General features: G+C 50.6%; 1 protein-coding gene across 2 annotated transcripts in view; it reads left to right on the forward strand.

Annotated features, from left to right (window-relative positions):
* The window catches only part of Adcy2 (adenylate cyclase 2), a 373487-nt gene that overhangs the window by 344809 nt on the left and 12932 nt on the right, over window positions 1-15746 (forward strand). For both annotated transcript variants that reach the window (XR_007109132.1, XM_047555883.1), the window contains exons 21-22: window positions 8036-8182; window positions 9922-10029. Coding sequence is in view for 1 of the 2 variants with exons in the window: in XM_047555883.1 (XP_047411839.1) it covers window positions 8036-8182; window positions 9922-10029 (255 nt within the window). In the remaining variant the exon portion in view is untranslated. Of the gene's footprint in view, window positions 1-8035; window positions 8183-9921; window positions 10030-15746 lie in introns of those variants that run through there.

The following is a 15746-nucleotide window of genomic DNA, read 5'->3' on the forward strand; positions in this document are numbered from 1 at the left end:
ATGTGGAGAAGGTTCTGGGTTTTTAGGGCTACTTTCCCTCCAGGCCCCAGGAGAGCACCTAGTGAAGACTTGGAAGAGCCCGGGGGCAGACAGGAAGAGGCAGTGGTGAAGACCCCAAACACAGGCCTGGCCCTCCCGCACAGCGTCCCTGGGCAGACTGTCTTGCCTGTCTGCTTGGCTTATTCTAAGGCAGCATCTAACCCAGCTGCCCCTTAGAAATAACCCAGAAATCCCAGTTTGGGAAGAAGAAAATCTAGAGCTATACGCATGGGCTCCCACCTTCCCCAACTCTGTCTGCTCTTATGACCTTGAGTCAGTTTCTTCTGGGGTCAGAGCCTCAGTTTCCCCATTCATCGAGGGAGAGGAAAGATGCCTTACTTTGCAGTGGTGTCAGGTAGAGTGTAGCGTGTTTGCACAGTGCCACGTGCAAGGAGGTGGCATTTCACAGAGCAGTGCACAGGTGAGACCCAGAGCAGAGACCTCTTGCCCCTCAGGTTCTCCAAGAGAGGGTCAACACTTCTCTCCAAGTCTCCTAATTAGTGCTGCCATTTGTAGTATTAAAAATGCACATGACAACTCCTGCAGCCTTCACCACCCAGGTGGCTCTGTGCCATGGGACAGGCTGGCCCAGCCTAACACGAGTCCTGAACTGAGAGTCGGGAACCTGGGCTGAGCCCTGCTTTTGCTACTGCGCTGCTGCATGTGGGCAGCTGGGACCTTTTCAGGGACAAAGTGGAAATCAGCTCATTTAGATGAAACAGTTCTGTGCGGTTTCCTCCTTCATCAAGTAAAAATAGTCCTTGGGGGCCTTGTCCATGGCCACCTCCCTGTGTGTACACAGGTGACCAAATCACCTTTAAGCTCTGAGATAATCTCCCCTGTGGATGGTCAGTGCCTGTCCACCAAGCTTCCAGTGGTGGCTCTTGAAGGTGGCTGTTCCTTCCCTGGGGAAATAGGATCCCCAGATGTGCTCCTGACCATGACCAGCCCAAACCCTCCAGGGAAATGGGTATGAGCACAGCCACAGAGCTTCCCAGACTCCTCCTGACACAAAGGGCTCCACGTCTCATAACGACTGTGTTAAGGGTGTTTGGATTTCTCTCAGGACCCAGCCACTGTGTGGCTGCTTAGAAGGGTGGAACAATAGATGCTGATTCCCAAAGTAGGGACGTTGCACCAGAGAGACACTCAAAAGGAATTCATTCATGCTCAGCTTGCTGGTTGCAGGTTCTCTGTATTTAGTCATCTAATGCAGAATTCCCATTGGCTGTCACATCTTATATTTTCCTGCCAATTTTTCATTTTTGTTGGTCAGGGTAAATATTGGGGGAGGCAGCTGCTCAAGTGGCCACTGTCAGACCCAAGGACTAAGCAATTAAAAGCCTCCTCAGACACAGTCGCACATCCCCAAGGTGCCTGCATGGAGGCTTGCTCAACCCCTCTCCCAGGGCAGGTGTTGCTGTCCCACCACCAGATATCACACAGCTAATGTGGGGAGGTGCGTGAGCTACACCCCCGGGGGGAAAGCACTGAAGGCAAATGGGAGCCCACCATGGGGTCTGAACAAGGAGGATGCTAACCAGGTCTCTCGTGGTCTCAGTAAAGGAGGCAGCTTTGTTTCTTTTTGAAAACAGACAAGTTTACACACAGACTCATCTGAGCTCATAAGCCACAGTAGACTCCTGCCCCTGCTTCCGTGGAAGGCATCCTGTGGCCTTTGGATTTCCTGACCTAGTTCGACGTTGTCCCTAGATAGAAGAGCCTACCAAGGGAATCCTCACCCTGCAGGGCTGACTGTGAGTGGCCCTTCACCAGCTAAACAGGGATGGGGCCTGTGCTTTCAAGGAGTCTGCCTGTCCCCGGGGTTCTGCCCCTCCACCATGTTAGGACCAAGCAGACGCTCCCTGCTCCGCTCTCTGCCGAGGACACCCAAGCAGACGCTCTGGCTGGGTGGACTGTGATCCCTGGAGTGGCATCACTTCCGGCAGACTCTAGCAGGGCAGGGTGGAGTGGCCGATGCTGGACACCAAAAGGAGCTCTTCTCCAAGTGCAGGGTCCCCCATGCCTGTGAAAACTGCCAGCTCCTGGGTCTGGTGGGAGCCTCCCTCCACTGCTGGGCCCTTCCGGGTGGCTGAGAGCGGAGCTCCTGCCCAAGCCCAGCACCCCTTAGCTGTGGGGCCTCAGCTCCAGTCCTCTCAGAGGCTATTGTGCTAATTTTAGAAGCAATCATTCATATACGATTTTTTTGAGCTGTGCTGGCACGTGATCAACGTTCAGACTTAGCTACCTTTTAAACAAATGCCTCAAGCTCTTGCAAAACTTTGAGAATCTCGACTCTGGGGAATTTATCAAAAGCTTTCAGGGAAACTTCCTCCCCCACCTTTTCAGGGCCTGAATAAAGTGGAGAGCAAAACTCAATGTCATCATTTTGCATCTGGCGCTGGAGATGGAGCACTTTAGGCAGTGTCTGCCTCCCTGGATCCCTCTGGGTGGGGGTGGAGGGTTCACTGCCTCTAGATGCAGAGAATGTGGGGTACATGGGTACCAGCCTTTCAGCTGGGGGCACCCACCACACGAGCCTGCTTCCAGTGAGCTCCTTGTGATGCTGTCCTGTGAGTCTTTTGGAAATAATGCAGGGAAACAAGATTTTGGGGAGGCAAGGGGGGGCGGGGAGAAGAAGAAAAAGAAAAAGAAAGGAAAGGAAACATCAGCCCAATCAAACTAAAGAAGAACCAGTGGACATGACGTCATGTTTTATTTCCCTCCCTGAGATAAGCCGTCCGTGCGCCATTACCCACTCGACTGGCACAGCTGACTCCTGTGTCATACCTGCCCTGAACCTAAAAAGTCTCCCGAACCAGAACCCAGAAGTCGAGGCTCTCGGGGACCCCAGGGAGGCAGCGTCCTTGTCCCTCTAAGGCATGGTCCGTGGTTGATGATCACCTTTGAGTCAGGGGCAGGTGCTTTGGGCAGCCTTCACTCCATGGTTTTCCAGAACAATCCTAGGAAAAATAGCATGACTTATGTCATCACCTACATTAGCAAAGAACCCTCTAGCCTGCCACTTTATTCTCCTACCCACAGCACATATGCACAAAGGAAATAAGTTTCCCTTCAGAAATAGGGAGTGGAGAATGATTCAGTCACTGTAACAATCAATTCCACAAAGCTTTTATTTGAATGAAACACTGTTCACTCAGCCTCTGCTGGGGCCGCGTGTCACAGAGCTGACTGTGTGTGCCTGAGCTCAGCTTTGCAGGCTCCTCTTCTTCCTTTCCCAGGGGGAAGTTGTTGTACTTACATCTCTCTGAATCTTGTCCATCAGCTGTCATTGTCCCAGCCAGGTTCAACCCACAGGTTCCTGTTCAGGCTGGGAGCAAGTGCCGTGCCAGGAGCCAGCTCTGTTTTAGGTGGCCTGCTCTCTCCTCTGCTCTATGGGTCAAGAGTGTTTCTGAGAAGCCCCGTGAACATACATCAGAGCTGGTTCTCATCGCTTCTTGAGAAGGCTGCATTTTGTCACCAAATTGACCTTTTGCTGAATCCAGGTGGTGGGATCATGTGTGATTTTGAGCCCTACAGACTCCTTCAGAGATGGCCAAAGCTTGATCAAAACAAGATGCCACTGCAGACATTTGGGGGATACACCCCACATGCAAACAGTGCTCCCTTCTCTAATGACCACGAGGGTCCTCCCAGGACCACCAGTGCAACCCCTGATAGTGTTCCTATATCCATGGGAGGGACAGCTGGATTGCACTTGGTTTGCAAGAGGTGCTGCTATGCTTCCTAACCATCTAGCTGACAGGGACACAAGGTACTAATAGTCCATACATAGATCAACGGGGAAGAGGGCACGTGTGGGACGCCTGGTTATGTAGCCCGGATCAGTAAGGGGAGCACTGCACCACCGGGAAGTCTGGGAACCAGACAAACATTTCCTAGAACATACCGGGCTCCCTGCAGCCTGTAGAGAAGCCCCAGACATCGCTGTGGCTGGGCATGAGCAGCCTTGGTTGCAGTTTGTTGTTCTCGTCTCCATATTTGCTCTCTCTCCAACCAGACTCTCATCTCCAGGAGGTGTCTTTCGCCTCTGCATCCTGACACCTGGTGTTCCCTACCTGTCACCGTAGACCATCAAGGGAAGAGTGAGGGGTGTGTGTGTGTGTGTGTGAAAAGTGAATTTCAGCCTGTGATACCAAGACACAGTGGCTTTCGGGCCCCAAGGAAGTGCTAAACGTGTGCAGGATGCACACACACCCTGCTCGAAAGCCAGCTGTAGTTCTTGACCCTTCAACATGTGGCCAGGGGATGAGAAGTTGGAAGAGGGTTTGGGGCAGAATGTTGTGGGAGTGAGTCCCATCCCGAGGGGGACAGTGGATAATCTCCCTTCACCTCTGACCTAGAGAATGGGCCAGAACCACTCAGTCTGGGATGTGCCCATGACGTGGTTCTCTGGGTGGTCCCAGGAAGCTCTGTCAACTGGAGGATGCTGAAGATGGTTGGCTACTGATCCCTGGAAATGCCAGGGGCAGAGGCCGATTACTGGTCTGGCCCACAGAATTGGGAGCTATGATTGGGGCTGCAACTGGCCTGCCAGGATTTGAGAGGCCAAGGTACTGAATGTTGCTCAAGAACCAAAGAAGGGAGAGAACTGGCTTGGGGTCTCTCAGATCCTGTTTTATAAGCTGACTGGAGGGGTGGACAGACCTCAGCAGAGAACCAGAAAAATAGACCAAGGTCCCAGGGCAGAGGAAGAGGTGACAAGTAGGAGGAGCAGGCTTGACCTCCATCATGGGAGACTGTGCGGCATCTGGCAATGGGGAAAGCAGCAGGGAGCTATCGACCCATGAAGCACCAGGAGGAAAGCCAGGGGACTGAACCTGGGCAAGCAGGCACTCTAGAGCTGAGCTGCAGCCCAGCCCCTGTTACATCTTTCTTCCCTGATTACCACCCTGAAGGGCTTGTTAAGCCTGGTTATGGTTAGCAAGCTAGGGGAGTGGAAGAACCAGGTAGAGAGAGAATAGAAGGAAAGCACAACCCTTCCCATCCTGTGGCAGGCCAGCCTGAGGAAGGGCAAATGCTGCTCACCCGACCCAGGTCCAGTTTTGACTGCTCATTGGACTAGTTCTTAAGTATCAGTGAGAGGGCCTTGTGTTACCCAGAGTAACCAGGGACTGTCCCAGGTTTTCATCCTGGTAGGAGAAGAACTAGCCACACTCAATAAACTGCAGGGGCAATGGGCATAGAAATGCCTGCTTTGTGGTGACCTATTGCCGAGCTGTTCCGTGGATTCCTTGTGTGTGAATGTTGTCAGGCGGAGGCTCACCCCTGGGAAAAAGCCTGGGGATATGGCAGGTGAAATAAGATGTGAGGCACAGTCGGGACAGTAGGCATGCTTTGTTCAGAGGTGGCAGCAGCCCCCAGCTAGCCCACCTGCGTCTTTCCTTAGGCCTATTTTATATGCAGGCCAGACAAGGAAGGCCCAATGCTAGTAGGTTACTTATGTAACACATAAGTAACATGGGCACATGCTTACCAGCAAATGTTTATGACCTTGAGTACATAAGTTGAATCAGGGTGTTCATGACCTTGGCTACATACTAAAAACATAGTTTGCTGGAAGCCTCAGCAGGAAAGCCTAACTACGACTATCTCAGGCCTTCCCTCCAATAGTGAAATGACATCAAAGCTCACTTGAATTCCAGAGCTCAGTAATACCTTCTGATAGCTTTTCGTTGACAAGGGTCACCCATTCCAGATCCTCCTCAAGAGTTGCCCACCTGCCCTAGCCCGTCCCCCAGATCTTCTGGCTCTGTGAGGAGCTCAGGTCATCCACCAACAGCACATGGCCCTCTCTAGCTCCAGGCCTCATTCAGAGACCTGAGGGAGGCTCTGCGAGTTCAGAGGGGGCTCCACGCCCTGCAAGTTTTGTTGACTCCTGAGAATCAGACAGCATAAAAGTTCCCTTGCTTTCAGGTACTTACAGTCCTATGGAATCCCTGATCCCAAGGGGTCACCCCCAGGGGATGAGGTTCAGTGGGACCATGGAAGGCCAATGTGTCTGCTTTCTTGGACCCTAACCCTAAGATCCTTCTGTGGTCCTCCCATGCATTCCTGTTAAGAGCTATGGAATGAGACGACATGTCAGATCCAAACTGCCAATCAGCTCAGTCCTGCGTTTCATGTTTTCTACTCTCAGACACCTTCAGAACTCAAGGGGAAAATATAAAGATAAAGGGCCTGACTTGCAAGCGATGGGACCCCATGCTACCCCCAAATCCAGGTAGCATAGCCATGGTCGTCTGGGAGACTCAGGATAAAGTTTAAGTGTGAGGGACAGCCCACGGTCAGCCTCGGGGCTGTAATACACCCTCTCTGTGCCTGGGTTTTCCTATTTGTGGGTGGAGAATAAGCATATGCCTCATGGGATTGTGGTCCCAGGCAAGTTGGTGCATACGGAGCAATCAGAGAGGCACCATTCAGTCACGTGGGGGCTCTCAGTAAGTGCTGGCTCTTACTGTGCTTGTTCTTGTCATCTCATCCCTCTGAGGGTCGCTCTGGACAATATCAACTGACAGTGGTGAAATGCAGGGTTCAGAAAATGTGTCCTGGCTTGCTAAATATACCCGTTTAGTTAAGAGCAGGACTTAGTGAAGTTTACACTACTTTTATAAAATGGACATTTCAAACTAAAACAGGCCCCTGGGGTTGCCCCGACTCCCTGGCTGTGATCAACATTATGGAACCAGTGGCAATCACGTGTGCCTTGGGTTGTCATCCAAGGAAATGAAGCTTCACAAAACAGCTTTGCAGAGGAAAAAAAATACAGGTCTGCACGAGGAACCAGCTGGACCATGCAGAGTGTGGACAGAAAGGAAAACCTTGGCCCTACTGTCCTCACAGTGTGCACAGGTCTGAGGCACCAAGGAGGTCCTCACAGGCTGGTTGGCCCTGAGAACAGAGACTGGACAGAAGCCTCACTTTCCCCTGAGGCTGCTCTTCAGCCAGGTTGCCACGGCCCTGGTGTGTTCACTAGGAGACCTCATGGGAAAGATGGTCCCCCTGAGAGGCCACCAATCTCAAAGCCGTGGTACTATTTAAGTGCTCACTCCCTGCCCAGGGATTCATCTGGTTGTCCCTTAGCCGAGTCAGCAGTCATATCCACAGTGTGTCGGCTCCCTCACCCCACTGGCACACACAAGAAGCTCAGCTCCCCACCTGGTTCCCTCCACTCTGCCATCTTGCTTCACAGAACCCTCAGAATGTTCTGGGCAGAACAAGAGCTTCCAGTGCTGCGCTATGACCTGAGCCCATGATGCCTTGCTGTTCTGCCCATGCCCTTGTGAGTCTGTGTCAGTGGGAGACAGGTCCTCCCCGCCTGCTCAGGCCCACTGGACAGCTCTTCCTTTCTGAAACACTCCTTGAGTCTGAAGGTATCAGTGTGTGTTGGCAAATTAAGGAAACACCTTGAAGTTGCATTTATAAGATGTTGCAATTCTACTCCTTCCTCTGGTTGAAGAGCCGTGCAACTCTCTCTATTTAGAGTCACAAGGATAACACAATAGGAAAGAGTGGACTGAGCTGCACTGGTTCCTTCTAGTGTAGAGAAACTGCTTGCTCTTCTCAGGAGACAATAAAGAGGAACAATTTTAAAAACTCCCATCCAAAGAACTAAACTAGTTATGTGAGGACAGCATAGTCATCTGGGAAATGACTTTGTTTCCCTTCAGTTTTCTGAGGGGCACTTTCCTAGGCCTGACTCCAGGGCTGCTTGTGATCGGCGAGGTAGAGACGCCGGGGCTCTGACTGGGGATACCTCCTGCTAGCTGGTGGTGGAGCGGGATCTGCCTCTGCCTCTGCTCATTAGAAACCTCTCCTCTATGGGGGCCCTGTCAGAGCGGGCCAGGTGCTGGCTGGGTCATGGGGAGTGGTGCGCTGGGTGATTTCTTCATAGATCCCAACGTAAGCCAGCACTGGCCTCTGGGATCTTCGTGACAGTTTCCTGGTGCTCAGCTCTTCTTCTTCTCCTGGGCAGGAGTTGTACCACCAGTCATATGACTGCGTCTGCGTCATGTTTGCCTCCATTCCGGACTTCAAAGAATTCTATACGGAGTCAGACGTGAACAAGGAGGGCTTGGAGTGCCTCCGGCTCCTGAACGAGATCATCGCGGACTTTGATGATGTAGGTACTGAGAGTTACCCCTCAAGGGCCCGGCAAGGCCCAGTCCCCCTTTCAAGATCGCAGTGCATTTAAGTAAACTCAGCATAGTAACACACCCTAAAACATGTCCTTTGGCTTCGTTTACGGGGGTTGGTGTTGAAACCTGTGCTGTGTTTAGGTACTAATTTGGGAGAGACAGAAACATTTTATTTTTGAAACTGAATGATGGCTGCTAGGAACAGCTACCAAAATCTGTATCCAGGACAATAGTAAATTTTCTAGAAAGCCTTGACCTTCAAGGAAAATACTTTCCCATCCTTTATATGTTAAAATATAATGAGTCTATTTTTTATAGTAGATTATTGGCATGTCTGTGCACACTTCAAGGTCTTTGTCAGACATCAACTTGAGCTATGTATGAATGACAGACTTTATTATTGACAAAGCAATTGTGGGTAGGATAATACATCATACTTTAGAAAGGACAAAGTATACATTTTAGAATATGAAAGAAGTGTCATTTTTCAACTTTCAGTATCTTGTCTATGTAGAGAATAATGTGTTCTATTTTCTGGGAAGGACAAACCCGCCTCTGGTTCTAAGGGTATTGCGGCTACAGTACCCTTATCGATACCCCGCAAACCAGAGGAACAGTGATATCCATGAGCATCTGCTCACCTCCATTCGTGGAATTTTGAAATACAGAGATGAGATTATGTAACACAGTGGTTTTCAAACCAATCTGGTTCTTTTGTTTTTCTTTCCACATTTTTTATTGGTGCATTATCAGAGGAACCTAGTTAGTTCTAAATGTTTTTGGGTCCTGCATGTTTTCTCCTACTGCTATTCTCAATATGAGGTTCCCTAGATATTCATGGGAAGTTGTGACAACCAAAGATTTCTACCATTATCCCTGGTGTCTAGTAAAAAGAGGTAGCAAGCTTGCTTCGACTGCTCCTCAGGAATATAGCCTGTGCTGATAGCAAGTGACAGTGGGTACATGGATATGTGATTCAGGGATTTGCTCACCTGGCTTACATTCTTGGACGTGTAATCCTAAGGGAACCTTCTCAGAAGTACTGAGGAGGGGACCAGAAAGGGCATCTGGTCTTCAGTTGGTGCCTTTAATTTGCGCCCTGCCCTCTAGAGCAGATACAGAACCTTCCAGAGTTTCCACCCATCCTTCCTCTTCCCTACAGCTTCTGTCTGGCTTTTAACTTTCAGTCACCCCATTGCAAGCCTTAAAGTCATGGAATGGGAAGGAGTCAGATGGGAAGCTGGCAACCAATGCTCAGACCAGCAACATTAGGGCTGATGGAGGAGCCTTTCTGGACCTTTATTCTCTCCACCTCAGTGGCTCAGAGGCCAAAGTCAGTCCTTAGCACTGACCGTTAGTTCACAAATCATCCTGACCCTGCAGGGAAGACTTCACTCACTGAATCATAATTTCATGTTAATACATTTCAAACATCGAGTCAGGACATTCGGGGCCATTATCACTTGCGTCATATCTTTCCCTGGCTCCTTCTCTAGCAACGATCATCCACATTCATTGATAGTAAACCCCTGCACTCTATTTCTCCCAAGACCATGCTCTTGTGGAAATGCGTAAAGCGATTTCCCCCAGCAGAGCCCCAGGTCAAGGTGGTGACAGTGGTTGAGACAAGCCTCATTTGCTTTGCTGTGCACTAGAATTTGAGAAGCGCTTGGCTTCAGATGAGTACCTAGCTAAGCAACTGAATGACTGTTATTGTTTGCAGCTGCTGTCCAAGCCGAAATTCAGCGGCGTTGAAAAGATCAAGACCATCGGAAGCACGTACATGGCGGCCACGGGTCTGAGCGCCGTGCCCAGCCAGGAGCACGCTCAGGTACAGATGTGTCCGCCACCACCTGTGCATGCCACCCTCAGCTCTGTGCACAGGTCATCCTAGAGCCACACAGGCCCAGAGACCACTGAGTGTACAGCCTAAGTGCAGTGTGCATGGTCTTATGGAAAAAAGAATTATGGAGGCTTCATAGGGTCTGAGAGTCTGTCCTCAGGACTCGGGCTAATGAACAAAGAAAAGCCAATCAGCCACTGATGAGAACAGATAAATATGCAATACAGTGGAAGATGAAAACTATTTATCTGAAGGACACTTAGTAAAGATGTCTCCTGGTCCTTTTATTTAAGCAGTGCAGTCAAAACCCAAGTTGGTCACATGAGAATTTGGTTGAAAGATGATTTGGGCAAAATTAGGTATCTGCACTCCACTGGGAATCCTGAGGAGATAGTCTTCATGTTGGATTTGCCTGTAGACAAGAGGTCCATAAGCAAACCCCGGTTTCCCCTCGGGACTGTGGACCCCCTTCCTGACTCCCAGCGCAGGTTTCCTGTGCAGGCTGCCCTCTGCTGGTGCAGCACAGAAGAGCTCGAGTTCTGCCTGCATCCTTGCCACCGGTGCACCCAGGCCTGCCCAGCGCCACCTGCCATGACGTTATGAGCCATTTCATGGTCACCCTGAAGCCTGCTGTTTCTGAGGGTGGCCTGAGCTTGCCATTTCCTCCAGCTTCCCCCTAGTGATTGACACACACTGAGGATGTGCCAGCCCACTGAGAAGTCTTTCCAGATCTTGCCCATCAGCAGATCAAGGCTCCTTGACCTTCCCAGAACGTCTCCTGCACCCACCCTGGGGAGCTGTTCACACCGGCCTCCTGGGACCAAATCCCCCTTCCCTGCATGTCCTCATAGCAACTCATCTTCAGCTGACTTGGAAATGTATGTGTGTGCGCGTGCATGCAGTTGTGTGTTTCATAGTCACCCTGCAAGTTAGAGCAGGTGCTTTGCCACCTGGTGTCCCGAAGCCCCCAGAGGGGTCATTGCACAGCCGTGCCACAAGTGTGTTCCACAGCCGAGGGCTGGGTGTGTGCAGGTCCCTGGTACCATGTCGCTTCCTTCACTCTCTTTCCCAAACCTGCTCCTCCCAACCGAGCCCTCCCTCTGCTTTCCCCCAGCCATTGTTGAAGGCTTACCAGATGCCTCCTGGCCCTTTATGACAAGCCTAGGAGGCAGGAAGTGAAACCTGCCATTTTGCACAAGGAGAAGCAGAGGCGCAGAGTGCTCCACTCACTTGCCCAGGGCTGCAGACCTGGGCCCGCAGCAGGCAGGGCTCCCGTCTGTCTCTCCACGTGGTGGCCCCTGACATTGCCCCCCTCCTCCTCTTCTCACCGGCCCCTTCGCCAGCAACCCCCACCTGCCACAGTCGTACCTGCACCCAGGTGTCCTCACGGAGTCCCTCCAACCCCGCCTTAGCAAACCACTCACCTGGAACACCTCCCTGTGCCCTCGTTAACCACAAGCGCAACTCGCCTCCCTCGGCCTGAACTGCCTAGTGACTCCACACCAGGCGCCTCTGACACCAGGGAGGGTTTTCAGGTGGAGGGGAAAGAGCACGGCTTTCAAACGAGCATGCTCACTGCTCAGCCAGCTTCACCACATGAACGTGTTCCTTCCGTGTGAAGTGAGCCCCCGTTCATAGGCTGTCGGAAAGATGGCATTCAACGCGAAAACCGTGCAACCATGGTGGCCATAAAATGCTCATGGCAGTGAGGAGACGGGTTATGCTCTGTTTTGCAGATTGATACCACTGCCCTCTCCAGCAGAAGAGAGGTAAGACTTTTTACATAAATGAAAACCGTATGTAGTTACGGCATCCATGCAGGAAATCTCCTCTCAAAACTAGCTATTTGTGACCACAGCTTCTCATCAGAAGGTAGATCTGACAGGCAACAACAGCTTTTTTTGTTTGTTTGTTTGTTTTTTGGGTGCTGGGGATTGAACCCAGGGCCTGTGCTTACAAGGCAAGCACTCTACTGACTGAGCTATCTCTCCCCAGCCCAATGACAGCTTTCTGAAAGGAAAGTTTGTTACACTTGATTGGGGTAGCATGCTCAAAAATGTCAATGCTGATATTAGTTATTTTATAAGAAATGAATGTCATTTTCATCTTTTTTAACTTACCTGAAAGAAGCTTAAGAGCTTGTTTCTCTCTAGTTTAAAACAAAATACTTTGTTTATTGCTTAGCCAAATCTTTTCACAACAAAGGATGTTGCAAAAATATATGACTTCCCAAGAATTAATGAGATTTTCTTAAATACAAAAATTATCAGGGTAGCAGCCTTTTGAAATTTGGCTTTCATTTGTAATCACCTGTGCATTTCCTACGTGTAGGAGCTACCTACTTATCCACCCAGAAAATAAATGCATAGGAGCATACTGGTACCCAGTCAGGACAGAGCTGCGCCCTGCTTTAGCTGCCCCTTATTTACATTTTCTAAATGAAATGGTGACTTCCAGTCTTAAGCATAAAGACACCGTGACTGAGGAATGACATTACCTCTCAGAACTGATCGCTGTGTTCAAAAGAATCAGGGGTGTGTCAAGCAGGGAAGGACCACGTGGAGAGCAGACTTGCGTCCTGACCTGCTCTCATGGTTCCATGAACACACCTGCTGGCCAGATGTTCCTGGTGGACTTCGGCAGTGAGAGAAGCAGGGAGCGTCCCCACCTCAGTGGCCCTTCCTTTTGCCCCAGGACCTGCCACTGCCAGGTTCCCAGGAGCAGAAGGGCTCATTCAAAGTAACTGGGAGCCTGGGTCCCTTTGCTAGTAAGAATGGAGAGTCGCATGGGCCCCTGTGGGAATGGAGGCAGAGTCCAGAGCTGCATATTTTTGTACAGACACCAAGTTTTCATGACGTGTCGTCAGTAGAGAGAAATCTTTTTACATGTGTGCTGTCAAAAGGCAGCTGAGAGGAAACGAGCCATTCACCTTCACTGTACATCCTGGACTCTTAGAAAACTGCAAGTGTCAGACCCGAGGTCACTGTCGAAGTCCCCATTAGCATGGGGTGTCTGAGTGTGAAAGAGGAGGGTGCCGAGCCAGTGTCCCCCCAAAACCCACATACTAAAGGCGTGGTCCCAGCTCACGGTGCTGCTGGGAGGTAGTGGGACTGTTAGCAGATGGGGTCTAGTGGGTAGAGGTGAGGTCACTGGGGACATGCCCCTGAAGGGGATATTGGGACCTGGCCATTTCTTATCTCCCACTTCCTGGCTGCTGTGAAGTGACATGTGCTCCAGGACCAAAGCTATGGGGCCAAGAGACCATGGACTGAAACCTCTGAAATCATGGTTCAAAACAAACCTTTTCTCCTTTTAATTGTTTCTCTCGGGTATTTTGTCATAGTGATGGAAAGCTAACACACCTATTGAGCTCTTCCTCCTAGATGCTTTTCACATTGAGCAGAGGGATGCTCTTTCTGTCACAAAGGGAGTTGGGTGATCCAAAGTCCTAGGGATGCAGGCTGAAAGAATGACTTGTGTCAGTTCTCTTCATCTGAAGCAAAACCCAGTGGGATAGAGAGTTACTGTTCCACTTACTAGTGAGGAAGCTGAATCCCAGAGAAACTGAGTGACTCAACCATAGTCACACAGCTAAAGATTGCAGAACCTGGGGCTGAGTTCAGTTTTGCTGGGCTCAGGCAATATTCACTGAACCCCTTCCTTGGGTGAGCAGAGTATCCCAGCAAGCCGTTCTTCCTGCTCACCTGGAGGGCTGACAGCTCCCTAGAGAACGCAGAGGCCTAATCAGGTCTTCTGGGAGCCCCAAGCAGAAGAGCAAAGTGCTCCTTAGGTAACACCTAAGTTCCCTGCAAAATCAAGCAAGTGGGAATGTGCTTACCAGTTGTTGTCCACCAGGGAGTGCAGAACTGGGCACACAGCAGGCACCTGTGCACAGAAGGAAGAAGCGGGAGGAGGGTCATGTTAATTTGAGCTGAGGAGGTCACCTCAGTTTTTACCAAGTAGTCACTTGGCTTCAGGTGATGTCAGTCACCATTCAGTAATCTTGCAGTGTGGCTGGAAGTCAGCTCCATATCCGGAGGTATCTAGCAGAAGTTATTTGGGTCATGGGAGAAATAGCGGCTTCATACTTCCTTCAAATATTTATCAAGAGCTCAGTTAGAAGGACTTTCAAAATGAATTGAGTTCTTCCAGAGACCAAACATATTTTTTTCCTAGGGTTTCCTAAGCCTATGAGTTATTGATGTTGGATTTATACCCTACTCTCCAAACTCAATCCCTTCTTGTTACGGAGTTCACTTAAAACCTGAGGTCTAAACCTGCTGCATGAAAACGGAGCGGTGACTTATTGGAGAGCAAAGCGTGTCTGCTGAGCCTTGGTTTGGTAAAAAACAAACCATCTCTCCCTGGCTACCCATCCTCCCGAGTGGACAGCTGCAGTCTGTCCCCCACACGCTCCTGCCTGTGGATTCAGCAGCCCGTGCTTCCTGCTAAGGGGAAAAACGCTTTCCAAGTCACTGCACAGGCCCCAAACCCATGTTCCCCACAAGTCCCAATAGCAAGCCTCCTGTTCCTAAGGAATGACGCTGCTCCGCCACCAGGGTCAGCTGACGGTCGCTTTGTGGTTCCAATGATTTCATTGTTTTCCTCTCATGATTTGATGCTGAGAATTCACAGCAAAAGTGCTCTTTCATTTGTCTTTTTCTAGAGGATATGATTTTGCTGAGGAAGTGAAGAAATCCTTCTTTTGATGAGAAGCTTACTTCCTCTGGTCTGCTTAGGTTTCTGTTATTTAGTGCCAAGTTCTCACCTGGGAGCAATCCCTCCCACCTCCAGGGACATGGGTCAGGGTCAAGAGATACTTTGGGTTTCACGGCTAGAGGCCGCCACTCACGTCTTGCAGACGGGGCTAAGCTTGCTCTGGTGCATGGTGGCCCAGAGCAGAGACCCGCCCAGCCCAGGTGTCCCCAGAGGAGGTAGGGAGGAGCCGGCTGCGGGGCAGTACCTCCTGTTCTTGCAGAGTCACTGCAGATCAGGGCATGACCCCCGTCAGACCATCAGTGCTGCCGTGGTTTCTCCCTGTCACTTTGATTGCCTGGCTCGCGTCCACTGCCTCCATCTCCTTCCCCGCCACCCCCACGAAGCCTCTGAGTGGGTCTGTCTTCACCCTCCACGGAGAATGCTCCCCCGTGGTCCTTCCTGGTCGTGCGCTCCCCAAAGGAACATAAGTCGCTTTCCAGCTCCGGCCAGCTCTGTGCCGGCCACGTCCCAGCCATTTGCTCTTGCTTGTCCCTCTGCATCCCAGGGGCGGTTGCTCAGTAAACATGTACAGGTGCTTCTCCTCAGTCTGAGACGGTTCTGTATGAAGGCTGAGGCACATGCAGCAGGCCCTCCCCTGGGTTGCTCACCGCGAGACTTCTCAAGCTCTAATGTCAGTGCTGAAATAAGCAGATGTCCCTACCCAGCCCACAGGGGCACAGGGAGCTGGGCACTTCACCTCAGCTGGGAAGGCGGAGCAGCTGATGGGGCCTTCTGGAAGAGTCTGCTGTCTGAACTATTTTGGTGCATTGTCATTAAACATCGGGAAAGCAGGAACCTTCAGAACGTCTAGATTTACTCCATCGTCTGAATCATTCACATGTAACAATAGAGAATCATGTTTAAAGTATAACTAAATACAGAAATTAGTAAAAGATGAGTTCCAGAAATAAATATAAAAATAATGGGTGTTATAAATTAGCAACAGG

This window comes from Sciurus carolinensis, chromosome 6 (assembly GCF_902686445.1).
Source record: "Sciurus carolinensis chromosome 6, mSciCar1.2, whole genome shotgun sequence".
Classification (NCBI taxonomy): domain Eukaryota; kingdom Metazoa; phylum Chordata; class Mammalia; order Rodentia; family Sciuridae; genus Sciurus; species Sciurus carolinensis.